The 27,337-nt window shown below is 39.1% G+C and overlaps 2 protein-coding genes across 4 annotated transcripts in view; one reads left to right on the forward strand and one right to left on the reverse strand.

Annotated features, from left to right (window-relative positions):
* lrfn1 (leucine rich repeat and fibronectin type III domain containing 1) overlaps positions 1 to 15,152 on the forward strand; it is a 116,032-nt gene extending 100,880 nt beyond the window's left edge. For both annotated transcript variants that reach the window (XM_072392250.1, XM_072392251.1), the window contains 2 exons: positions 9,979 to 11,374; positions 13,235 to 15,152. In XM_072392250.1, coding sequence (XP_072248351.1) covers positions 9,999 to 11,374; positions 13,235 to 14,132 — 2,274 coding nt within the window. In that variant the 5' untranslated portion in view covers positions 9,979 to 9,998 and the 3' untranslated portion in view covers positions 14,133 to 15,152. The remainder of the gene's footprint in view (positions 1 to 9,978; positions 11,375 to 13,234) is intronic.
* A 3,681-nt stretch (positions 15,153 to 18,833) lies between these two features.
* Positions 18,834 to 22,469, reverse strand: nkapd1 (NKAP domain containing 1). 2 transcript variants are annotated; one of them, XM_072392252.1, is made up of 6 exons: positions 22,243 to 22,469; positions 22,030 to 22,106; positions 20,617 to 20,705; positions 20,354 to 20,482; positions 20,137 to 20,190; positions 18,834 to 19,752 (listed from the first exon to the last, which is right to left on the reverse strand). In XM_072392252.1, exons 2-6 carry the CDS (start codon positions 22,096 to 22,098, stop codon positions 19,287 to 19,289), a joined length of 807 nt encoding a protein of 268 aa, XP_072248353.1. In that variant the 5' UTR covers positions 22,099 to 22,106; positions 22,243 to 22,469; the 3' UTR covers positions 18,834 to 19,286. The 2 variants fall into 2 exon arrangements, with proteins under 2 accessions (XP_072248353.1, XP_072248354.1); XM_072392253.1 differs by having other exon boundaries at positions 22,030 to 22,119.
* Positions 22,470 to 27,337: the final 4,868 nt, after the last annotated feature.

A 27,337-nucleotide genomic window follows, 5' to 3' on the forward strand; every position in this document is an offset into this window, starting at 1 on the left:
TTACAGTTAACCTAAATACGATCATTTTTTTCAAAATTGAGGGCAATTTTTTTCAAGAGGTAGTCAGTCTGTGGAATCCTGAAAGTTAACGGTCCAATTTTCTGCAATAATTCTTGCATGTAAGCTTAGATCTAACAAATAGTTGGTAGAGATCCTTATTTTGCAGAGTAAAAGTACTACAGTTCTTACAAATACTGTGTATCACTCCGGTACTTTAATGGTATAGCTACTGGTTATTGGTTTGGTTTATAAATTCAGTACCATATGTATATTTTAGCCCAGATCACAGAACACTAAAAAGATCATCTCAAATTGTATTTGCACTATAAAACAAATAAAATTATTAACGGAAGGATCCTGTATTATGTTAATATCAAAAGCGCCACCTTGACCAGTCATTAAGTAAATGTAAGTACAAACTGTCCCTCTAAAACACTCTTTGCTTTTAAATAAAGATTTTAGTTGATCATTTTTACCAGAGCTGTCAAAGTTAGAACTGGAAAAATGTATTAAAGCATCACTGTCATTGTGTTCAAAAGTCATTTTTATTCATTAATACCAGTGAATGTAGAATTAGTTTCCTGATGCTGAGTCTGTGTCTGAGCTGAGACTGATAATGCACTAGTTTCCCCCACCCACCCAACAGCCCAACCCAAATGAGAAAGAAGAAATCCCTCTATATCCTTTACTGAGAGAGTTTAGCTGTCACCACACCATAGTGCACCCAGCCAATGACGTGAAAACCAAGCTTTGTGTGTGTCTGTAGGCCACTGGTGTACATTACACTCTTGACCATACAAGCAATTATTCCAGACTACAACAATAATTTCATGTTGTTTTCTTGCATCTTCTACTCACGACTTAGATGTGAAAACTTCACTCATATCATTAAACAAAAAATAGCTTATATTTGCCATATTTGCTGCAATCTCTTCAGTCAAAAGTGTTAACATCAGAACAACCAGCCTCCTTTCTAGCTGTGAAGTTCTGCAAAGCCTCTCATGGCTAAAGCAAATCTAAAGTCAGCAAGTGGCCATTGTAAGTCACAGGGCAGTGCATTGTCCAGTTGATTCAGTTAATCATGACAGCTTGCAGATGGAGTGCAGTCCTGTGATTTGTTTATTTTTCCTCCATTGTTGATGCAATTTGTGCATAAATTGACTGAATGGAACAAAACCATATTTGTTGATGGCATTATGAATTATTGTGATTAGCAAGTGTTTTCAGTGAAGGTATACAGTTATTAGCACTTTGAGCAGAAATGTAGGCTGGGATACTTTAAAAAAAACAAGGGATAATCACTTCACATGAAGTGAAAGCATTTCTATGTCATTCATGTAAATCAGATTTGATTATTCAAGAGGTTTGACATTTCTTGGTGGCATTACATAGTAAGAACTGTCTTTTGTAAAGAATTTATTGAACAAAAGGTGAGGTATCAGATATCTGAGTCTCTTATAAACCTATATTGAAAATGTCTGTAGCAGTTGCAGCTCTCTGGCTTTTGATGCAAAAAAAAAGGAAATACATCTTAGGTCTGGGGAAGTAAGACAGTATCATGGCCAGAAATTTTCACTCTTGTGACTAAATCATTTATCAAAGAGAGTAGATGAAACTAACACTAATCATAGGTATGTCATCCAATTAAGGAACGTTACTTATCATTTAGCAACTAATACCCAGGGATGCAGTTTTGCAGTCAGAGATAATTGGGTACCAAACCTTTACCTTTTTATTATTTCAGCTTGGAACTGTTTATTTCTTTTGCAGTAATTTATAATTGTAGAAGCTGCTATTAAGGGCTGATTATATATTTGAGGGGAGATTTTCAAATAAAAAAGAACAGGAATCAGGTAAAAAGCAATCAATCGCCCAAATGTTCAGACAGTAAGTGGCGTGCATAAATATACTCATGCACTGCCAGTGTCATGCTAATGTTCTCTTTCTTGTTTAGGAAGGCTTTCACAGTTAAAGTTTATGGAGCTGCAATAGTTTGTGCTTCTCACTTGAAGGTTTTAAACGGGATTTAATTGAGAAGACTGTCTTTGCATGCAGAGATAATTATAATATGCAAATGTCCTCCTGTTTGCGACAACACCCCCTACCCCACTCCACCCCACCCTGATGAGAGGGTACCAGAAATCCCTGGGGCCGCGAAGCCTCAGATTAGCGTTCACTGGAGGAGACAGAACTGACACAGATGAACTCGGCCTGTCAATAATTATGCCGGCTTCCTGACAAGAGTCACACAAGGGCAGCTGGCAGTTCACTGCCTGCACTGTCTAATTGGCATTTATAGTTTTTTGAGTGACAAAGTTGTGTCCAGAAAATGTCCTTACAATGAAGTGGCTCTGGGCAGATGTTTCTCTAAGGTAAGAGCAGACCGCAACATTGTTTACAATCGCTTCAATGTCATATTCCAAACATACTTCAACCATCTTGCACTGCCACTGTAATCCAAGGCAGCCCAGAACATTATATTCATTGTTCATTACTAACTAAATTGATGATTATTTTCCTGAACGCAAATGTACTTTTGTTCTGATACGAGGAGCTGAGACAATTGTGCATTCTGTGGTCCATGAAACGTCAGAACATGGTTGAAAAATTGATTGCAATGTCCTCAATTTGCTTGTTTTTGCTTCTTGATGGAAGTCCAAGATCCATTTTACTGTTGCACAAGACAAAGAACAACAGCAATAAACCAGCAAAACTAAAAACAATCACCAGTTAAATTAGGGCAGAAAGCAAAAAGCTGTAATTTAAGATTCCAGATTTCAGCAGTTGTGAGCTCAAAGTCCCCCAAAATCCAACAAACACGCACATAAGGTTGTCCTATAAATAGACCTGCAGGCCCATGTTATTATCTAAAGGTTACATAAAGCCGGATTTCAGTTTGAATTAATATAACCTAGCAGGAGATAGAAAAGGGTCATTCTTAGAGACACACTAAATGATGTGTTTATTTAATATTTGTAAAAACTGATTTATTGGAGGGGCTGCACGGTGGTGTGGTGGACAGCACCATCACCAGCGAGAGGGTTCCAGGTTCGATCCCCACCTCTGTGTGGAGTTTGCATGTTCTCCCGTGTATGCGTGGGTTCCCTCCAGGTACTCCAGCTTCCTCCCACCATCCAAAAACAGGCATGTTAGGTTAATTTGTGACTCTAAAATTGTCCTTAGGAGTGAGTGTGATTTTGCATGGTTGTTTGTCTCATTTGGCATGATTTATGGGATTGTAACATCCTTATTTCTAAGCGCTTATTTAATCTTGAAATATCCTGGAGATTCGAGGACCTACACCTGGTGTTTGACACTGAGTGGGTGAAAAAGATTTTTTTTTCTCCTATAGATGTTTATATAAAGATTGACAGCAGAGTTCATGGATTTCACGACATAGTTTCAAAGTTTCAAAGATGCACCATGATCCCTGCAGCTGCGCACCTTGCTTAATGTCTAACACTGGATGTGATGCATTTGGAACAGCTTCAGAGTCAAAAATAAGACAAGCTGCTTGAGACTGCAACTTTGAGGTTTTGTTTGATTCCTGTTGTGTTCTTTATGACACCTCAAGCTCTTATTTTTACCCATTTTAACTGAGCAGCTAAGTGTTTTAAGAATATACCTGCTTTTGTGATTTAGATAATCCCTGTGGTGACTTTGTGAACCATTTTTATGTGGCAGCAGAGTTTGTCTTTTGTTCACACACGTCTTCCAGCGTTAGTCTAAGCTGGAAAACCCAGCTGAAAAATGTTCATCTCGTGTTCATTTATTCTTATCTTTGTTCTTTCCTCTTGACAACTCATTTTGTTATTGTTATTTTTGTTTTCTTCATTACATTTGCCTGTGTGTGCATCGATGTGAAGATGCACAATTACTATTCTGCATGTATTCTCGTGTGTGTGTGGGGGGGGGTATCTGTGGGTGTTTTAATGCACTCACATGTACGTGCCTTGTGTAAAAATAGGCTTGTTTGAAATATGAGTGCATTTTTTTTGTTGTTGTTTTGTGAATGATAGCATTAATAATTGTGTTTGGGATCAGAGATCACGAGAGTTAATAACACAGCCTTTAGTTTGTTTAAATTACATGTGTTTTTTGGTTTTCTTTGTTTAATTATGTTTGTAGTTTGATTATCCGGGTTATGTTTTGTTTACCTTCGTAAATGATTTGTAAAGTTTTGACAATATGAGTTCAGTTGATCAATCACCATTTTAGTGCTGGTGGATTTGAAGGATCCCCATCCTCCAAATGGATTTCATGCAATGCAGTCTTAGTGAGCATCTGTGCTCAAAACAATAGCAAAACAGAACAAAAAAAAAATTTAATAATAATTTTATGGTGTAAAGAATTAAATAATGACTGATTTTGGTTTGTTAGACTAATCCTAACTAGGGCAGCTGAACTAAAACTTACCTAACTTACTTAAGAAAGTACAGTTATTCACCCCTGGTTTATCTTTTTTTGGGGTTCTCTAGATGTTCTTTTCTTGAATTCATGGCAGTTCATAGAAATTAGTGTTGAAGTAGATGATTTTGTCATCTGTTATGGCAACATCCTGGAAGGTGGATACTATTAAAATTATGTGAAAACCTTGTTTCTTTAAAAATACTGATATAACACATATTAATGTACTGTTAAATTAGAGATGTGCACTGAAATGATGTCTCTGCTGTCATCATGTTAAAGTTAAATTCTTTACAGGTGTCACTAAAAAGTTAACTGTGACTCCATCATAATTAGTTGTCATAATAATCCATCATAAGTTGTCTGCAGATGTGGATGTCTGTCATTGAGCTGCTTTGATTAGCTTGAAATCAGTCACAGCATTTATGCGCTGTTTTATTTTTATGTTTCTTTGTTCGGTTGTCGATTTTTCCCACTTGGATTTAAAATACACCATAAATCCTTTTGCTTTTGCTGTTGTCAAACTGCGAAACCGATGTATAATAATTTGATAATGTGACAAAAAATCCTAAAGGACGTCCTGATGCTTGATTACTTTCCCCTATGTAGCGAGCATCATCATGAGCGCCATCGCCATGAACAAAGCAGCTTTTCTCACACACCCTCCAGCATTTATGTGAAGTTATTTGATCTATGCTTGTTTTTCCACCCACTCAAACACACCTATAATACAGATGAGTCATCAGTCATTGCTGTTCATAGGGAGAGGTACTTAGCTTTCATCCTGTGTACAAAAAGTTTTTTTTTTCCCCAATCCTTTGTACATTTTTAGCTGTAATATTGAAGAAAAACTGAATAAAACATGAAGGAAAGAAAACTTTCATCGGAATTTTAATTAAATACCGCTCAATGTACTGTATATCAATATATTTCAGAAAACTTTCACTTTCACTTTTTTCAGAAAATGTACTTCTCACACATGGTTTTTAGAATTTTTGGGAAAGTTTGGTTCTTTTTTCTTTATGTAAAAAGCATGCATTAATGAAATTTTCACTCTACTTGGCATCTGCTGAATTTTTATACAAAGATGCGAACGTAGCCTCATTTTGACCCTTGAAGATGATGATTGTGTGCAAACCACAGAAGACACAGCTCCTGAACTGCTTGAAATGCCTCATTTGTAGTCCAGGCTTTTTTTCCACTCTTTAACATTGCCATGAAACACATTTGCATAATGCATACCTTGCGGCTAGTTTGGCACACCTCAAAGAGGGAGCAGCTGTTTTTGCAGTGTTTGACCAATCACAGCACACTCGGTCTTTCAGAATAAAGGTTTAAGAAATACAAGCTAAAACAAAGCATTTCAGGCTGAGTTAAAGTGTAAGCATAGCAGCAATACACAGAATAAGACAAGGAGATCACAAAAAATATCAATTTATACTTGGGGATCACCAAAATTTAAACGGAAATCAGAATAATATAGGTTCTTTAACAACTCAGAGTAACTTCAGTATTAGAAATAGTAGCCTAGGCTGAAGGTTTTTTTTTATCAAAATAATATATTATAATAATATATTTTCTTTATATAAAATATCATATTCTATAAGAGGTCTGCAGGTTTTTCTATCTTTCAGACATGACATGAAATGCATTAGCCTTCTGCATCCAGTAACAGCTGTTGTAAAATCTTTAAGCAACTTGCTTCACAACTCCATATGCTTGTGCACATATGGTATGAACAGGTGAAATTACCAAGGAAACTTAGGAGGCCTAAGCTCCCCAGCCAAATTTCTGTTAACTTCGACACATGAGCAGTGGGAGAGAACCCTATCTGGAAACATTTCAAACTGCTATGGGACTGTTAACATTGGAAGGTGCAGCAATAGGTATTAAAAAATGCACCAAACATCAGCGGTACCCACCTACTAAACATTTTTCATGTATTCTTTGAGCTTTGCACAAAACACATCTCAGTCACAGCCTGCACACCATGTCACTGTCTGGCACGCATTACAGAAATATCTGCCGCTATATCACCATAAGACTACAACAAAATTCAAGAACTTTTCATACTATGTTATACAACCTCCTGTTGAATGTTCTTTCTAGTTTTTTAGCTGATCTTTATTCTAACTACAAGCTTGAAAATATGTATCAGTGTAACCAACTGTCGCTTGTGAGGGGTTAGGGTAGTAATTATACTATAAACTCTAAATAAACAATTTCTATTCCCTATTATTGTAAATAAGCTCATCGGGAGGACTTTACAAGATGGAGAAGAAGCATGTTTAAATGGCATTTTAAAAGCAGATACACCTGCTAAAACAAGTTAATTAAATTATTTCCCATTGCCAGTAAGAGGGGCTTTAACTGGTCACTACCTCCTAGGGGACAAGCCTATTACCTAATCAACATAAAGGGATGACATCACACTGTAATCTGCAGGTTGTGCTTGACCACAGTATTTGATAATCACAGTTCTCTGAGATAATAATGCTAGTTTATTATGTTTAGAGGGATCATGGACAACAGCCCCACACAGCAGCACTGAGAGTAAGATGCCAACTGTCGTACAATAATACAATATAATCCAGCAATCTCATCTTTTTCTTGTTGACCAGTTATTGTTTTGAGTTTCAGGGCCTCCATGTGAGACGTTACGGTCTGGAAACGTGTTTCTGTAAGGAATAAGTGAGCTGTACTCATATTTGTGGTATGGACCACAGCATTGTCTGTGTAACCTGGGTTTTGTGTTCCCATCAATGCTGTGCTGAGCCGGAGCCGGTAAAAATCTGTGGCTACTGGAGGGTCACTTTACACAGGACTAAATACAGAGTAAACACTTTGCCATTGCAGTCAAAAGCCAGATGTTAGGAGGTGTTAATAGATTTTTTGACCTGTATAAAAAGGGCTTTAAACTCCAATTTACCTGGTGCTCTCTGCTGGCGTCTACATATTGATTCAGTTGCTAGCTCTTAAATTAAGCAATAAACCAAATGTGAGGTGGAGCTGCCCTTTCATTTAATTTATTTGGCCATTGATACATCTATTCACGTCCCCTCTTACTTTCTTTGCACCACTTAGGATTGAAGCCTCGCTTTTCAAAGCAGCTCAACTTCATCTTAATGCAATTCAAAGACCTACATTCTACACCAGAGTTGCCGTGGCAACAAAGTTTTCCCCCCTCCCTGAGAAGCTGAAAGATCAATAGAGTATCCTCGACAGTGTGGCAGGAAATGCTCTGGCACATATGGTCCTCAGAGAAACCATGAGCTTTGTGTCCTAGTTAACATCTGAATACTAACACCATTAAGCAAGGTCGCCTCTCAATTGAAACTTGAACAATGAGCTCTGATAAAGGAATATGATACACAGAGAGGTACATTGCTGTAACTTACTGTGTGGTGTTAGCTTCCCCTGTGTCTTCAAAAAGGAAAGTTTGAGAGTTAGATTAGACAGGACACACACTGCTGCTGAGAATAAAAAAAAGGTGTTGCTGAACAAATACACATTTTTCACAGTATACCACCTAGTGTTGTTGCACAAAGTAGTGATTTAACCTCAAAATATTTCTGACTGATCGCAGAAAGCAACTATGTGTGCATTTTGCAGTCCAGTGGCTCAATCTTGGAGTTGGAAGTTACGAGTCTGCATGCAGAGTCATAACAACAAAAGAGGAAATAGCAAAACCAAACAAGCAAAGGTCTGGGTTCAGTGTCTCTTCTAAATGCAGGATAATGGCCAAGAGAAAGGAGTACAAGGTAGAATCCTTGTTGTCTGTGTTAAGTAAATTTGATCTGCAGTCTTTGATGAGCTATCCCACTGGTTTGAACTTGTGCTTCAAGCTGTTCCACTGCCCTCAGATAATGACATCATACCAACCCTGATTTTAATGAGAGCTCTGATTGGACAGAACTATTTCATAGCTAACAAGATGCTCTGTTGTCTGTCAGGCAGTTGCCAGCCAGACATCTGTGTGTGCATGTGTGTTTTTTGTGTGTGTGCAAGAGCGTGAAAAGAAAAGCAACAGAGAATTTTAAATGCTGTCTGGCAAATACTCCGTGGGTCGATGCAAAATGACAGCAATGCACTCACAGTGTCTTACTTGCTTCTTAGTGTTATGAACATGCATAACAAGTAGTGTATCATTCCATCAAGTTTTGAAAGTTTAAGGGGTGATTAAAATAAGTGTTTCTGTGAAGAGCATATGAATATGGTGAATCTTGGAGAACAAGAACCAGCTGGTATTCCATTATTTGATGAAATTCAACATGTGTCATTTGAAATATTGCATGAATCTTGCTGCAGGATTTTTTTAATTAAATCTGATTTATAGCTATTGGTACTGTCAGCATTAGATGCTTTTGCTATGGGCACAACAGGCACATAAATGAGCAATTTTAAGGACGTCAGCACCACCTTTACGTATTGGAACATGTATAAAGGAGCTCTAAAATTAGTCATGACGAATTGGATAAAACATTGCAGAAACTGAAAGAGACGGTATTTGTGTTAAATCCACAGGCAGCTCTTAAGGTATAATTGTTCTGAACCCCTGAAAAAGAGACACTGCTGATTAACACTGGATGTTGTAGAGAAGAAAAAGAGTCACCTTGTAGGATTGGAAGGAGTGGTGGGTCGCAGCAACCTTTTATGTCAATCTCTAAACCTAGAGGAGAAAAGTGGGTTGTCATCTCTCTACTTAATCAGCATTAACAGGCTCTCACATCAGCAGTAAAGCTTAAGGCATTAGGAGTTAAGACTGATGCCAAAAAGGTTTGAACAACTGGCAATATGAAATCAGCACATCACTGTTGATGTTCCACTGGGGTGTCTTATGGTTATTACAACCAAGGATCACTTTTTTCCCCCTGTCACCACAGGCGTGTTCTTTCAGAGGCTAAAATCAATACCTCTAAATGGTAATCGGAGAATCAGAACATCCGGAAAATCCAAGAATCATCCAGTAATGCCTCCTCTGGATGGACTGAAAATAAGATGTATTTTCACTGTTTTCACCTTTTTGAGGCTGTGATTTACATGACAGGTTTCTATCTAATTTTGCAGTTCATCGCAGAAGCACAGGCTGAGCATGAAAAGGTTATAAAAATCCTCAAGCTCTGTTTGACAAGTGCCCTTTGCTGGCTTTAATTCTCCCTGATGTGAAATTCTAAGCAAGAAAACACACAAGCTTTGTTATATGATGGGCATGTGCACTGCAAGATTGCCTAATATAGAAAAACTGTACTGGTGATCATTTAAGCTATTATATGATCCAGTGGTGATGCATCCTGGTGGCACAAAAAACATTCTGTTATTTCCATTAAAAGGCTGCAGAGACATGGGCTTCTTAGAGCGTTGGCGCAGCCTTTCATCATCCCAGGTGCCATTATTTCAGCAAAGCTCTATTTCATTTTGTGATTGATGCCTCACCGGCTGTCTCAGCCATCTTGGTCAGACCTGTTTGCAGCAGGCTCTCATATAGGCTATGAGGCTATTTATTAATTCAAGGATCTCTTTTTTTCTTTACTCACTATCCCTCTTGTTTCTTTCTGTCTGTCTCGCCCACAGGACCTGGACACTAACCTACAATGGACCGGCTGATTCTGTGCGTGCTGCTCTGTGCAGCTTTTGTAAAGGGATATAGCTGCCCCGGCCGTTGCATCTGCCAGCACCTCTCCCCCACTCTGACTCTCCTCTGTGCTAAGACTGGCTTGTTATTCGTACCCCCCTCCATCGACCGCAAGACTGTCGAACTGCGACTCACAGACAACTTCATCACCATCATCCGCAAGAAAGACTTTTTCAACATGACCAGTTTGGTCCACCTAACTTTGTCCCGCAACACCATTAGCCAGATCGTCCCCCATGCCTTCTTGGGCCTACGTTCCCTGCGGGCACTCCACATGGATGGGAACCGCCTCAGTGTGATAAAAAGCGACCACTTTAAAGGCCTCATCAATCTACGGCATCTGATCCTCGGAAACAACCAGATCCACCAGGTGGCCCCCACCTCATTTGATGAGTTTGTTTCTACTATTGAGGACTTGGATCTTTCCAACAACAACCTCCGCAGCCTTCCCTGGGAAGCTATAGCCAGAATGACCAACATTAACACTCTCACCCTGGACCACAACCTGATTGACCACATTGAAGCAGGAACTTTTACCATGCTCACTAAGCTAGTCCGCCTGGACATGACCTCTAACAGGCTGCAGAAGCTGCCGCCAGACAGCCTGTTCCAGCACGCTCAGGTCCTGTCTGATGCCAAAGGCTCCAGCTCATCTACTCTTGCTGTCAGTTTTGGTGGAAACCCTCTTCACTGTAACTGTGAGCTGCTCTGGCTGCGCAGGCTGACGAGAGAGGATGATTTGGAGACGTGTGCCTCACCAGAACATCTTATGGACAAATACTTTTGGTCTATCCAAGAGGAGGAATTTATCTGTGACCCCCCACTGATCACCAAACACATTGTCAGTAAGCCCTACGTGATGGAAGGACAAGGCGTGACTCTTAAATGCAAAGCAGTGGGTGATCCAGATCCAGATATTCATTGGCGGTCACCAGATGGCAAGCTGGTGCATAATAACTCCCGAACCATCCTGTATGATAATGGCACCCTTGATATTCTCATCACCACACTGAAGGACAGTGGGGCCTTTAACTGTGTGGCGTCCAATGCTGCAGGCATTGCCACAGCTGCTGTTGAGATCAACATGATTCCCTTACCCTTGTATGTCAACAACACAGGCCACATGCGTGAGGACCCCGGCCTCTCGGACATCACCACTTCCTCCAAATCTGGCAATGACTCCAAAGGCTACGACAAGCAGGACAGGAGGGTGATGGTCACGGAACTGACCTCCTCCTCCGCTGTGATCCGCTGGCCATCTGAGCGCCACATCCCCGGTATTAGGATGTACCAAATTCAGTACAACAGCACAGCAGATGACACTCTGGTGTACAGGTAAGCTGTGGTGGAAGTGGGATGAATGCTGGGAGAAAAGGGTGGTGCAGCAGAGACATGAGCAAAGGTGAAGCATATGGAGCTGCCATCTGCTGAATGATGCAGCGGTCCATTACTGCGGACAGACAGATCCCAAGATGCAAAGCGATTAAGTAGAAGTAAAATAAGGAGAACTTCCATCGTGTAGCCTGGCTAAAAACAAACAAAAAAAAAAAACTGAGGCAACATCAAAATTACTATAGTACACACAACTTGTGTAGTACACTTCAGATATTCACTTTTTCAAGAATGTATTTTTACACTGTGGATTGTTGAGTGGATTGTTGCAAGCAGCTGAACTAATTGCAAGTCCAGTAACCACAAGGACTAAATGGTCTTGTCAGCATCATTAGAGTATAATATGACAAAAACAATAACATGAGGTCTAACTATTTCACTGCTTGTAACTGTTTGTATCATTAGCAAGCGTCTACATTAATTGGCCGCAGTACAGAGTGGGATTAACTATGTCTTGGATTTTTTGTAGTGGTGTCTGAAGTATTCAGATCATTTTCTTATTGTAAGTTAAATGTAACAAATCAACATTATTAAAGCACTTCTGTGGTAGTAAAAGTCTGGACTCATTAAATGGGTCTTGAGAGGATTAATAAGGTCTAAGTAATAAATTAGTTGCTTTGTTGTATTATTATTTAATCTTTATTGCTTTATTTTGTTTTGTAAGAGGTTACTATCCCAAAAGCTTGGGAAGTCCTGGTTCAATCTTTGACAATTCACAGTTCAACATTTATTTATTGAATTAAGGTAAGGGATCTAATGTAGTATTTGCAACAAAACACAATTAAAATAACATTACCGATTTAGCATAATGACACCAAGCATGTTATATCATTATTTTCACATAATTTCTTGGTTTCCAAATTTAGATTTGTTGATTTGTTGTCAGTTGTCAGTGTAGGTATGTCGCATATAGTGAGTGCAATTCTTTTGCTAATATAGAAGAGAAAATGGAAAATTTTAAACAACCATTTTGACAATTTAAAAAGGTTCATGTCCATGGAAAATGAGCTCAGTCTTGAACAAAAGGCGTAAAAAACATAATTTGAAAATCTTGAAAATACAGGAAAAAGTGTTTCTTATGAAATGTTAAACTGTAAAATATTTCTTATGATATATTAAACAAATTATCAAAATTACAGGCATTCAATAATTTAGCAAATTAATAATAGTGCTTGACATTCTTTCATTTTCTCTCTTTTTCTAAGCTTTCATCAGATATAATGTGTAGCTGTCCTGTATAATTTTCTCATTCTGTTTTGGCATGGAGCTGGGTGTTGTTTTGTCTTGAGGTGGTACATTATTACCTCCAAATGATAACCATCAAAGTCCCCCTTTAGGGAAGAGGAACAAGCTTCTAATTATATTAACGCCAATGTTGACCTGAAGACAATGCCTTTCTCCTGTGTATTTAGAGTAATCTCATGGTTGCAGACACACTGTGACCTTAGGTAATCACACATCAAAACTGCCTTCACAACATGCATCCCTTGTCCTGCAGCCTGCAGCTGTTGTGGTGTGTTCTCAAGACAGTGAGCTGTTTTTACCTTGTTTATCACCTCCGTTGTCATTTTATAAGAAATAAAGCCCATAAAGCCCATCTCACAGCTCTTTTATGATATAGCATTTTTTCTTATAAGTGGTCCTTTTTATGCTTGTCTTTTAGAATGACTTATATTTAATGGTAGAAAAGCTTTCTGCCTTTTTCTTTGTGTGGTTTAGTAGACCTTATACAAATCAGTATATGTGATCCTCATTATTAAAGCTTTACATCTTCACCACAGCCTGTTTTTCTTTGCTCTGCAGAATGATCCCATCTGCCAACAAGAACTTCTTAATCAATGATCTGGCTGCAGGACGGGAGTACGACCTTTGCGTGCTGGCGGTTTATGACGACGGCATCACATCATTAACAGCCACACGTGTGGTCGGCTGTGTGCAGTTCCACACCGCCAGTGAGGTCAGCCAGTGCCGGTTCATGCACAGCCAGTTCCTGGGAGGCACTATGATAATTATTATCGGCGGCATTATTGTTGCTTCTGTGCTAGTATTTATAATCATCCTGATGATCCGTTACAAGGCCTATGGCAGCCCAGTTGACACCAAGGCCAAGGTCGGCTCCAGCATGCACTCGCAGACCAACAGCAGCCAGCAGCAGCTTCAGCGTTCCACTTCCAAGCAGCCGTCTGATGAGGACCAGCATGAAGCTCAGGCCCCAAAAGAGTGCATGGCGCTGGTGCTGAGGGTGGACAGTGAGAAGAAGGATGATCCAGTAGCCACCACTGCCATCCTGGAGGTGGAGCTGCCTCCAAATGTAGACAAGATGAAGAGAAGAAGCAGCATGGATGCGCAGCACTCTGGCCCACCATCTGAGGACACTCAGACAGACAGTAGCCTGACAGGATCCACCATGTCCCTGTGTCTCATAGGCCCCAATGCTGGCACCAAAGAGGCTCCAAGGCTCAAGGACAAGAAAAGTGCTCTGGCCAGTGTAGGGTTGCTTCCTAATGAGCTGGCACGAACTAGGCACAGATTCTCTTTTGATGGTGGGGATTACTCCATATTTCAGAGTCATAGTTACCCACGCAGAGCGAGGACAAGGTGGCACAAGTCCACCAACCAGCTCAACGTGGAATCGTCACCACTCGCCAACAGGAGAGTTACGTTCAGCAGCACCGAGTGGATGCTTGAGAGCACAGTGTGAGGAAAACAGTGTAGCCAAAAAACTGGTTCAGCTCTCACAAACATGCACATGTAAAAACACACATCTACACGCCATACTGTATAACGCAGTGTCCCTGCGCAAAGCAGATGATGAAAACAAGCACATTTACTTACACAAGCTAACTTTCTGTGAGTTGCTGGAGAAAAACACTCCTTTCATCCTGCCTCCCCGTCATACTCCCAGAGAGGTTTGTTGGCCATGTCCTTTCTTTATGCAGCGGTGCCTTATTCTTAAAGTGTATGAATGGAGGATGCTGCTCACTGTAGTCATAAACCTTCCTCTCTGTCATTGCCTCCCACTCTGATAATGGGAAGCTTTACTTTAGTTTTTAATTTTCCACTGTTTTCTGTAACACACCAGTGGGAGTGTGGCATTTGGATGTGACTGTTTAATTGTTAAAAAAAAAAAGAAATAGAAGAAAAAAAAGAAAAACTTCATCAAGCAGTAACTGTAAAGTGAACAGCCAGGTATCCTGTTATGTCAATCATGTTTTGGGTTCTTTAAAAAAAAAAAAAAAAAGAAAAAGAAAAAAAAACTTTTGCACAGAAGACACGAGATACGAGGACAAGTATCACCGCCAGTCTATACAACAATAATACTTTAAAAAGAGAAAAGTTTTCAAATGTCGATTTCTAACGTTAGCGTTAGAGAGGATGGATTCGGAAACCTGTCACGGATTCCTCTCTGACGGTTGGACTGTATGATGTTGAATAGGTATTGTTCCAGATGTGACTGTATATTAATCAGTACTGTATCTGGCTGGTCTAGATAAAAGACAAGAAACAAAAAAGACATATATAAGTATATTAAAACATTGGTGTATGTGTACTAACTATGTAAGTAAGTAAGTCATATGTCACATGACTTTTTACAGAGCATTTGTGTGGTGGCTGCAAGTTTTTACATTAAAAACCTGTGTCATCACACCTCTCCCTATTTAGTATGTCAAAGTTTGGACCATTTATCCCCTCGCGAAGGGTATTAAATTTTTTTGTGTGGGTTAACTGTATCAGTGGTGTTTTCTTCTTGTGCTGCAGGAGTGTCCACTGCAGCTAGGGACACATGAATTAAAATGATAAATATTTGATTCCTCAGTGCTATTTATAAGGCGCCTGTGAAAGCATCAGAGTGAAGTGGGATGTGGGACGATGAGGGACATGCCAGCTGGACATGGTGCTGAATTCAAATGCAGCCAGCTGTTATTATGCAAGGCTGTAAGAGCGGATGCTTGCCACAAGGGGGAGACAAAACTTTTCAAGGTTTCAGACAAAGTGAGGATGCATTAATCAAGTTTTTGTGAAACTGTCATTTTAGCTTTGGACAAGGGTGTCAGATTTCACTTAATTTATTTTTTTAAAAGCTGTATTTACTGAATACTTTATAGTTTATCAATCATAACACATTGTATTGCATATATCAGCATCTCCTCCTATGAAGCCTCTGCTGCTTGTTTATGACACTGTATCTATAAAACAACATAACACAGCAGTAATCGCATGTAAGGATTTGTTGCAAAATGTACAAATTATCACACTGGCTTATAAAGCTTGCGTTACTTTCTTATACACATGAAAATCTCTGTTAAAACAGTTGATAATTGTTTTCAGTCAACTGCATCTCATGGCCTTGAAAAGCTTATTTTTTAACCCATTGTCACGGTGACACATGTAGTACCAATAAACAGCATAATTAGTTAACAGAATAGATTAATGTCAATTTAAATTGAGATAACCAAATGTAAAGAAATTCCAATTGATATAAAATTAATTTATAAACATGAAATATTGTTACATCTTCTCATGACTGCGTTACAAAATGTAACAATTTTTAAATTGTTTGTTACACACTTAATATGCTTGTTGTTACATGTTAAATAAAAGCATAATAATAAAAAAGAAAGCTTGACAACGGTACAATCAGGATAGATGAGGGATAGTTTTGTGTAACAACAGACAACATCCCCTCCCTCTGATTACGGCTGCGTCGCACAGACTGAGATAAAAACCAAGCTGCATGGCCAGCAGAGAGATAAAACATGGCACAGACAGAGAAGTCATGCTGGAAGCTTTCAATCCTCTTGAGCCTACGATTTGAAAACTCAGTGATGAGGAAGATTGAGTCCAAGAATGGGGTCATCCCTTCAACTTTCCTCATCCAACCCAGACAGTTGTTATCCAGATGATTCACATGTTTACAAAGCCTTAATTATATTTTCTCAGTTAGAGGACGACTAAACTTCAGGGTGTAAATGCTCAGCTGTCACTGAAACTTTCAACCCCCCATCCATCTCTACATTAAGCACCGACACTTAACAGCCAGGAAATGTGCCGCGGACCATTTCTCCCTGCAGGGGAAGTGTTTCTGTCCGCTTCTATCTGTGACCATTATTCAAGACCAAATCTGCTTAGGTGGGAGGAGGCTGAGTTTTCACCCTGTCCTAAAAATTGGCTTGGCCTTCATCCGGCACGCAGTTGATTCTGTTGTTTCTCTCTGTTAAGGTGTGTCCCTCTCTTACACACAGATGTGCCTGTAGATGTGCAAAGTATCTTCTTTGTTTTTGAAAAAAGAGTATGTTGAAATTGATATAACAACCTAAGGTCATCGAATTCTTTAGATGAGTCTGAGTCAGTTGTTTAGACATTCGAGAAGCTTTCCAAAATAAGTGTTCAAGAAGATGGAGTAAAGACGTAAAGAATAAAAATCCCTTTTTTTTTTCATTTGGAGGACCATTGAAGAAGAAATGCAGATTGACAGAGCTAACATGTTACTGAGGGTGGGAACCTCAGGGGAAAATATTGAGATTGTAATTACCCACCCATCTCTGAACCAGAAATTTCTGCAGAATCTCTACAGACTTTAACAAAATAAAAGTTTTGTTCCAGTCTGTCATTGAGATGTTTCTGTCTGGACCAGGGCTAGCTAACAGACTGTCAATGCCATTCATTGTCAGTCCATAAGCAGCTCTCAAAACTGCAAATAAGAACTTGTGTACTTTCGAAAACAACACTCTTACTGGCCATGCAATGTGTACAGGAATACTTGCAGCATCTGACGGTACAAAACACTTCTCTCATAGTCTGGGGATGGCTCTCTGAAAAACTTGAGGAGCAAAATATATTTTTTTCATTACCATTTCAAACCACAATAACTCGTATTCTTAAAGTAAATCCAGTTGTAAAACATGCTGAACTGTGGATTTTGCCCTTTATGCCAAAATGTCTAGTAGCATGGTAGCGTTTAAAAAAAAAAACTCTGTCAACACCAATTTGATGCTTCTTTCCCTTCCTTTTTTTTGCATCTCCAAGATTTGGGCAACTGCAGCCAAGCTGAACTCTCTGCTGCTTGGGGAGAACACTTAGCCTATTGACACAGACTTAGCGAAGTGCTTCAGACTTCAGCAGAGCACACAATCTCAAAGTGGTTTACCAACACTTCCTTTGGCATCAGATTATTCGAATTCCCAGATGACACGGGCTTATGATTTGTTACCAGAATTGCGCAGAGGATGATCCTGACATGGTTAGAATAGTTGCATCAATGAGTGCAGTGATCATTTTCAACTGTCTTGTCTATTACCTACGCTTTTCTCCTGCAGAGAAGAAAAGCAGCAACACCTTACACTTGAAGGCAGTCTGCTGCTCATCAGCACTGAGCTGAGCCACTTCTTGTGTAACAACAAAAGAGCTCTTTGACAAGTCACTAAATGTATTCCTTTTGATCATAAAAAAGCAGCTTATTAACGTCTATCTTCTGCCTCATGAAGACTGGATTTTCTGACTGAGGCAGGATTGTGGTAAGGTGTTAGATCCCCGATTGTCCATAGAGATGAAGCCACCCCGTTTCTTCCTTGACAAACAACTTGACAAAACAAAATAATCACAAGTTCTATTAACAGAAAATGCTGTTCTCTCTGCTGGAGATTATTTCACGGTATTAAAACATGAATTATTAACCCAGTTATCCACATGTACACAGCTCCATCGCATTTCCGTTCTTTGGCTCCAATGAAGCGACTGTTACCTTAAAAGGTATTTGTACTTACATTTGCGCTTTATGTTAAGGAATGTTCCTAAAATATCAAATCTGTGCTTGAACGTGCATTTCTGTTACAAGATGAAGGTCAACAAATCGCCCAAAAAAAAAGTTAATTTGTGTTGTACTCTCAAAATGATTTGCCTGACATTTCTACTTTCATTACTAATTTATTGTAAGAGTAAGCACTAGCAGAGCATTTATTAGGGAGCGCTTTCAGCAGTGGATTAGGACACATTTTATGGGGCTCTAGTGATCATTTATAAGTGTGCTGTATGTTCCGTTTCCAAATATTTTCATGGTGAGATTTATCATTTTTAACATCAATTTACACAAGGATTATTAATCCCATCGAGACTTTGAAAGAGAAACTTCACACAATATATTTAAACTAGCCAAAACTTGCTCAGTCGCGTGTAGTACCTTTAAGAACTAGAGTGTGAGGGGTTTGCTTTTGTGTGCAAATCCATATCTCTTAACTTTACTTGATCTCTTCATCATCCTTCATACAATTACACTGACGCAGTGAAAATGATGCGAGGCTTACACGGCACGGATAATACTTGGACAACCTGGAAAATATACATCATGAGGCGAATCCTTTCAAATATTCCAACATCTTAAAAAATATATTTTTCAATAAAAAGACACTTGCAAAATAGATTTATTTTTCACTTATGACAAATGTTGGCATTTATAAAACTAGAAAATGTGAATAAAAGCAAATGCAGTCTTATCCTAACAGATGAGGAAAGTTGCATAATTTCACTATCTCTTAAATATTGATATTTTTTTTTTAAAGTCTTATCTTCAGGACAGAGGTCTGAGGTGCGAGTCAATATTCAATCAATAAGCCTGCGGCTCACAGGATTCCTGATGTGGCAGGTGGTGGATACCACACCATCCCTCCTCCAGCTGCCTGCTGAGCTGATGAGATATTGCTCCTCAGAGCACCCACAGAAGGGACTAACAGCACAGGTACGTCGATGTCGAACTAAACACAACACAGAACAGGCCTGCAGTGAAGAGCCCCCTGTGCCACTCAGGTGAACAAAAGAATCTGCTGTAGTCCTTCTTGGTCATTAGCTGTGTGTCTCTGTTTCAGTCTGCAGAACTATCATCTGAGCTCTCCTCATCTGCTGCCTTCCAGTTTTTCCTCCTTTTCTTTTTGGAATCTGGCCCAGAGTCCGAGTCTTTGTGGGTGTCCTGCTTTCTCTTTTTACCACTGTGAGACAGTCTTTCCCTTTTCTCTTCATCATTACTGTCCCCTGAGCTACTGTCCTCATCTCGCAGTCTGGTTTTCACACTTTTCTTGCTTTTATGTCGACTTTTCATCCTTTTTCTCTTCCTCTGCTTGTCTTTTGAGGCACTGCTGTCATCACTGCTGCACTCACTGCTCGAGGACTCGTCTTTCTTTCGCTTTCCATCATCTGCTTTCTTCTTCTTCTTTTTTTTTTTCTTCTTCCGTGAGGATTTTTTTGATCGCTTTGACAGGCACGCTTCAGTGTCAGACTTAGACTTCTTCGTTTTGTGGTGCCCAATTTTCTTTGTCGCGCCACTTTTTTCCCTACAGAAAAAGCGGACAACATAAAAGTAGTTCAGCACTGACAAAATTTCAGCTCCAACATAATGCCTTCAAGGGATAGTCCTCATTATCATCCTTTTAACCACAAAGATCAGATTGGTAAAAATCTATCATTTTGTCTAGTTGCCAGAAGCTTTCTAGAAAGTTGAAAGAAAAATAACCCTTCAGGAAGTCACCAGGGTGATCTCAGCTTAGAGAAGGAAAAGAGGGAAGAAGGATCTCACATCTCATAAAGGATGACAGTGAAAGCATTCAAATGATCAAGATGTGTATGTTTGAGGAATCACTTGCTGTTTTACTGTGAGGAAGCAAAGTTGTATACGCATCTCATTTTTACTGTTGCGACAGATGCACATTTTTGCTTACCCGTCACTTTCAAACTCCTCAGGATAAAGCTCCTTGAAGCCGCCATGTCCCCATCTGTGATATGAACATGAGACAAGTACATGTTGCAGTCTTATCTAAGTCACCTATGATCATGTTACCGTATGGATAAGTGCACACTGTCACTAACAGAAAAGAAAAAAGGAAAACAATTGGCATGTCAAAAAATAGCCTAACAGAATGTAGTCATGCCGTCTACCTGTCAGGATCACTGGCCTCAAATTCGTAAAGTTTGCGGGTCCAGTATCGAGCCTCCCTGTCGTCGTGCTCCGAGACTCGGTTCTTGCTTCGAGGTTGATCAGACACTCGATCACAGTGCATCTGCCCTCTGGAATACAGCCATTATCCACAAATCACAAAGCCAAAATACACTAACACATCTCCAAACTACTCAGTGTGTCCCTCAAAGGAGATTTTATGTCAAGATGGTTCAAATTGAACTGGGACATTCACTGCTCCTACCTCACACTGTCTGTATCCGGAAATTGTTTGCGGTGGGACGTTTGGATCTCCCAGTCTCGCATTTTCCACATCTCCATCTCCTCCTGGATCTGCAGTGGGTCAACAATAATGTGTTTGTGTAGTTCTGCTTGGATGCTTACATACACTCATGTATGTATGTCTGGCTTTTGACTGTAATAAATTTTTCTGTGGATAGATCAAAATTAAACACTTTCATACTGTATATCCATACATGTAAGCTCAAAAATGTAAATATACCCACTTAGATTATTAATTTATTGGTGCAGCAGGTTTTTGGAGGTCTTCCATGCTCTTTTGTGTCCTGCTTCTGAAGAGCTCTTTGTTCAGCTCCGCTGTCAGAATTGCACCCTGCATCTTCAAAGTGAGAGCGCTCTGACCACTACAGCAGGTAAGACACACAACTAAATATCTAAAAACTAATATCTCTTTGAGATCACAAACCATTCAGCCAACCATGTCTTAATCATTGAATGATATCATTAATTACTTCTATATACATCTATACTAACATTTTACACAGCATTCCAAATTTATTTGGAAAGGTTCAATCAAAACACCTTTATCACAACAACTCGGTATTTTTCAGAAGAGAAAAGTACCATTTTGTAGGGATGGATCAATATATTTTTGCCATTTTGAGATAAAAGTCAAGGTCTGTTTTTATTATTTTCAGGAGACCAGCAAACAAAAAAAGAATTTAAGACATCTGCAATGCTGGCACCACTGTCAGTGTAGCTGCTGTTACCCTTGAAACTAGAGCACAGTAAAGTGCACAACAGATCTACAAAAACACAAGAACACAGTCGTAGTGTTACAAAAATGTTGCCTTAAGTTAAAAAATGTTGTGTGCATTTTTGTTATAAATTTTTGCATTTGATCAAATACTAAAAAAAAAGCCAACAACGGATTATAAATATCTGCTTTCTTCCAGCATCTTGCTCTGAAAATGAATTTCCCCCTCAGAGGATTAATAATAATTTCTGCAGCTGGAAATGCTCATGTGTCACTCCACTACTGCACTGTGGTCCATTCAACCAAGTGTTTTCCTTTATTTCATGTGATCAGCCCTCCTCTCAGGACTATCAAACCATGACTGCTCTTTCGCTGCCTTGTTAGTTTTGTTCCTAAACAAACTAAAAAATCTAAAGTTACAAGGTTTCAGTTTCTTTCCCTCTCTCCTTTCTAGTGTCTTGACTTTTTGAACATGTACTGTCAGATGGATTGCAATTCTAGTATAATATTATTCTAGATTTCGAGAAGAGGGAGTAAAATATGTTAGAAATACACCTACATGTGGTATCTAAATAATGTATTACTTTTTACATCTAAAGAGAAGTAGCTTTATGTAGCCAGTTATGAGACTACAGTTGCCATTTCCGTACACAAACGCACCTTATTGTGGGCATCTGTGTGCCGGATTACATTCCTCAGCAACGTCTTCCCCAAGGGCTGCTTTGACATGATGACTCCTGACAAGAGACACTGGCAAGTCAAACACTGACAATACCGGTCGTTGTTTCATATAAATAAAATAATGAATGGAGGGAGAAGAAACAACAGATTTTCTTCAAAATACACAAGAAAAGCAATAGCTCGAACGCTTACCCGTTAGCTCAACTCGTTAGCTACCACTGTTATTTATGCAGTTAGAACAATACTAAATCTTCCCATTTAATCTCCTTCGAGCAGTTTGCCCGGGGAACTTCAAACTACCCGTTTACCAACACATGGTGAATTTGTACAAGCTGTATCTTTCAGAAACAAGTAGCATTCAAGAGGAACAAAACACAGCCCCCTGTCTGTACCGGTACTTCTGCTGCAATCTTGTCGCACAAAATACGTCACTGAATGCTGGACGATCTGAATGCTGATTGGACAACGGGCCGTAGTACAAGCGGAGCTGCTTGCTGATGTGGAGCTCTCCAATTTAAGCTATTTCGTTGATGATGATCGTTTTGAGAAGACAAAACGATTTTTTTATTATAACGTGACAAAAAATAACATCTATACTTTTGAATCTATGTATAATTTTTTATATTTCCTTTCAACAAGCATATGATATATTTTTGGAAAGGTCGATTTTTTTTCTGAGTTCCCAAAACAATAGATCCAGTTTAGTGTTTAAAAGATGAGATTAGGTATAAAAAAAAAGAGTGGCTAAAGTGTTTGCTGATGTGGAAAAGACGTTGTTAGATATTATTATGCAGTGAAGAGTTTTTGAAAAAGTTACACTGAATGGGAACTGAGGAAAATATTTTCAATTGGATTATAGATTACTTAAATGTAAGGACTTCTCAGATTTAGATATGGTTAGAACTGTCAGCAAAGCATGTGGTTGAAAATATTACCACCCAAGGGAGCATAGCAAATATCATCTTATTTTCAGTTATTATGAATATTCTAAAGTACACCTTTAGGCAGGAGCAAATCTCTTTCTGTAGATGATAGGGCTTTGTGGGGGAGGAGAGGGATTTAGCACTCAGAGAAAAAAAGCTACAAGCAGGGATAAATCAAGAGAATAGGGATTTGAATTTCTGTGGGGGAAAAAAACAAAGTTTTGTTCTTGAGAAATAAAGTTAAGGAGGAAAAGAGGTTGAAGTTTTATGAAAATAATCTGGAAAGAAAAAATTGCTCTGTTCTGGTTGTACACCTTGATTTCATATTAATTTGGAGAAAGCTCCCACAAAACTGTAAAAAGGCTATTGTCACGATGCACCTACTAGGATTACTAGAGTATGGGTCAGCACCCAACTCTATCAGAGGCTGGTTAAATTCAGAGATGTGCACTTAGAATCTGTATCAAAGTGATGAATTTTTCAATAGTGAGTGCTCCTAAAGGCCGACTGTTGAATAAATCTAAGGGGACAGAAGTAAAGTCTCCCATCGAAGGGGATCTGGGGGATCTGGGATGTTCAAATTGGGGCAACAAATGTAAGCTTATAAAAAAATATCAGATACTTTAGTGTCAGCTAGTAGGAGGAAGGCTATTAAATAGTCATTTCTTGTAACTCACTATCAGCATTGACAAGTATTAAAACAGGATCAGCCAGATATCATGAAGAGCAAATGCATGGAATATTGTTCCCTTCAAGGTTAGCTTCTCAGGGGAATAAAATAGTGTTCATACAAGTACCAACACACATGACAATTGCAGGAAATGATAAAGCAGATATGATAGCAAAGGGGTTAGTAATAGAGGGAACATGAATGTTAACATGAAAGAATTCCAAAATACAGTAGGAGTGGTAAGACTTCACGTCATCCTGTACAGCACATTTGTCACCATATCCTCTAAGCTTGCATTATAATGAGCGTTGAGAAAAAGAGACAATGGAAGTTGTTTTAGTTTCATGCAAGAAATATAGTGCGGAGTCTGCAGAGGACAGGCACAAGGTATATGTAGAGACCCTCTGGAATGTGGAGACAGAGAGGAAGACAGGATATTTAGATTTTTTTCAACAACTACACTAAGTAATAGACTCTGTGTAGTATAACAAGGATTTTAGAAGGTGGATAAACTCCCGGAAGAAGGCAGTAATGCAACTCAAAGGATGCCAAGTGCCTTAAGACTCCGAAGAAGACTTTCCATGTTTGACTTTCTAGGCTCATCTCATTCATCCCTCTCACCTCCTCCCTCCTTCTTCTTCCTGCTTGTAACCCAAAAATCGATCTCAGCAAAAGATTTTTAAGGATGCCTCATTTCCAAAAATGCACCTGGAGGAGAAAGGAGAGGGGGCTTTGGAGGCTTGCTTGTGGAGCTATAAGTATCCATAATATGTAGAGAGAAGAAGAAGAAGGAGAAAAAGTAGAAGAATGAGAATAGAGCGGGGGGGGGGGGGCAAACCTATTAATTCCACATTATAAATTACTTCAGAATTTTTGTTATAAATGATACAACTGTGTCATATGTAATTTTATTCACATGCCTTTAAAACGGCAGCCCCACAGCAAGGACATCTTATTTGTCATATCACAAAATTATTCCAAATGCATCTTATTTGTGCAAGACAAAATGTAGATTTTGTTCATATTAGAGCACGACTTCCTGAGGGATGTATTTCATGTGGAAATTCCTGTCATGCCATCACAATGATTTCTATCTTATAGATGCGGCAAGATTTCCTTTTAACTTTTAATGCTAAAATTCAGTCAATGAAGCTTTATGACTGGATATATTTATGACTGTGTAAAACTGGCTCTGCTGCCCTCATATTGTTAAAACCAAAGGGCAATGAAATAATAATCAGTGTTGCTAACTGTCATTCACTGAGCACGAGGCCAGTGGGCTTTTCATAGCAGCGCCAGCCTGTCCTCATTCATTTTCAGTAAGACGCTGGCAGAGCTGCCCCCTGCCTCACTGAATGAGGCAAAGCGGGGCAGAGAGTCAGTGAGAGCGGGGAGTCAGCACACTGCAAATACAAGCAGGCATGTCAGGCAACCAATAAGTTTATTTTTTAATGTGTTGTCTCTGCTCTGCTATCATCAGTAATTTCTGCACTCAAGTCACCTGGGCAATAGGCTCTCAGTTGGCCACCACAACCTCCAGCTCTAATTACTGAAACCTGGTCAGTCAACATGGGAATTGGTCTCAAATGATGAGCCCCAGCCAGCAGAGAACTGTCTGGATGGCTTGAGTGCTGGAATTGCTAAAGATAAACTGTGAAATAGCAGGAAAATAACAGAGAAATAGCACATTAGAAAAATAAACTTACAAATAAACCATTGTATCTGCTTCTACTCAGTTGTCCTCTGGATAAGTGATTGGAACAGCATCTTCAGCTAAGTCAATGTTTCCCAATCCGGATTTTTCATGTTTCCCTGCTCCAGCACACCTGATTCGATCTAATGGGTCTTCATCAGCTTTCTGCAGAGCTTAAAAGCTGAAGAGCTGACCCATTTATTTGAATCACATGTGTTGGAGCTGGGACATATGGCAAAATAAGCAGGGCTGTGCACCTTGAGGATCAGGGTTGGGAAAGCAGACCCATTTCCTTTCTGGAAACAAGACAGTGTAACAAAATAACTTGAATCCAATTCTCTCATTGGTTAATATTTTAGTATAAGTTATATAATTTATTTTCATGCCGGTACAGTCACAAACAGAAAATGTAAGGCCAGCCATATTTGTAACAAGAGCAAAACATACTGAGTTTTAAGTTAAACGTGCATATTCATAAGATGGCTTCATTACCTAGAAAAAGTGGACCAAAACAGGTTAAAACAGTTATGGTATGCTTTTTAAGACAAACACTCTTGAAATAGATTAATATTGAGGCTACGAACCGCTGGGGCGGCTGATAAGTGGATAATCACCCACCTCCTTACATATCTGACCTAAATCATATTGGGAACTTGTGGAACCTTTTCATTCAATAGATTTAGAGTGAAGGGGGAAAAAATACTCCTGTTTGACCTGAATTTGTGAGCCTGTAGTTGCTGCTTCAAGATAGGCTGATCGTGAACAGGTCAAGAAACTGACAGACTCTGTGGATGGAAACCCTTGGAAGTTCTTAAAAAGAAAGGTGCCATTATTGGTCACAGATATTTGTCAAAGGTCCAATATGTTTTTCATTTTGTGTTTCTTCTTTGTTACACTTACTCTAAATAAAATAAAAACACAATAGATATTGTGCATACTTGTGTATTTCTCTGAGGAAGACAAAACTCTCTTTTCTGAGATTAGACGTTCAGATCTAAGGTTCAAAAACATTTTGGGTTCACTGAGAGCACTGTATTTATTCAATAACAATAGTAATCCAAAAGCATACAACAAGATTCATGTAGATGTGATACACGAACCAAGACATGTACTGTTCTGACTCATATCTGAGCCAAATAAACACAAGCTTCTTCTGAAAACAGGTACTCTCTGCGTAACCCAGTTTCGCTTAGATACTCCTCAGAGAGCTGCACATGATGCTATATGCTGTATAGCCATAAGAACCCATGGTGACGCAGGTGTAACAAACGGCTGAAACTAAAATAAATTCTCCAAAAATTGGCAATGTAACAAACATTACATATCTTTGACACTTGGTGGTGGTACTCAATTTTTCTTTAAGGAAAAAAGGGTCTGGGTTCTTAAAGTTTAAACATATCCTGAATGTAATATTAAAGGCATAATAACATCAAGAGAAGGTGTTGCTCAATTAATCAGAAACCTTGTTGGTGGCTTAAATCAACACAGTTAAATGTAGGGAACTGTCTATCAACTTTGTGTCACAGTGCTTTAAAGAGACGGAGATGTGTTTTGCAGCAGAGTTGTGCACTCATAAATCAGAAATAACGCTTTTAGGTTGTAGCTCACCTGCACTCCAGCTGTTTTATACAAAGCTCAGTAACCTAAGATGCTTCAGCATTGATATTTATGTCAAAAACATTTCTTAATGAAAAGCTGGACGTCGTTGGACTTTTTTTCTCTCCATCCCTGTATTTTGTATCTGTAAGTTTTAATGTTTTTTGGAATGCCTGAAAAGGCTCTTCAGGTTCTGAGTTTAGTAACCGATGACTCTTTTTGATTCTTGATATTTTTCATGACTGAGCATGGTCTGCTTCCTCCTTGTTTACTCACCAACATATTTTTTAAAAAGTTTGGGAAGTTATTCTCACTGATGCAGCAGCACCAGGCTGAGTAAAAGGTTCGGACATACCTACCTCATTTTGAATGAGTAGGTGTGTCCAAACTTTTGACTGTTATTGT

This window comes from Leuresthes tenuis, unplaced genomic scaffold (assembly GCF_036924035.1).
Source record: "Leuresthes tenuis unplaced genomic scaffold, fLeuTen1.0.hap1 SCAF_9, whole genome shotgun sequence".
NCBI lineage: Eukaryota > Metazoa > Chordata > Actinopteri > Atheriniformes > Atherinopsidae > Leuresthes > Leuresthes tenuis.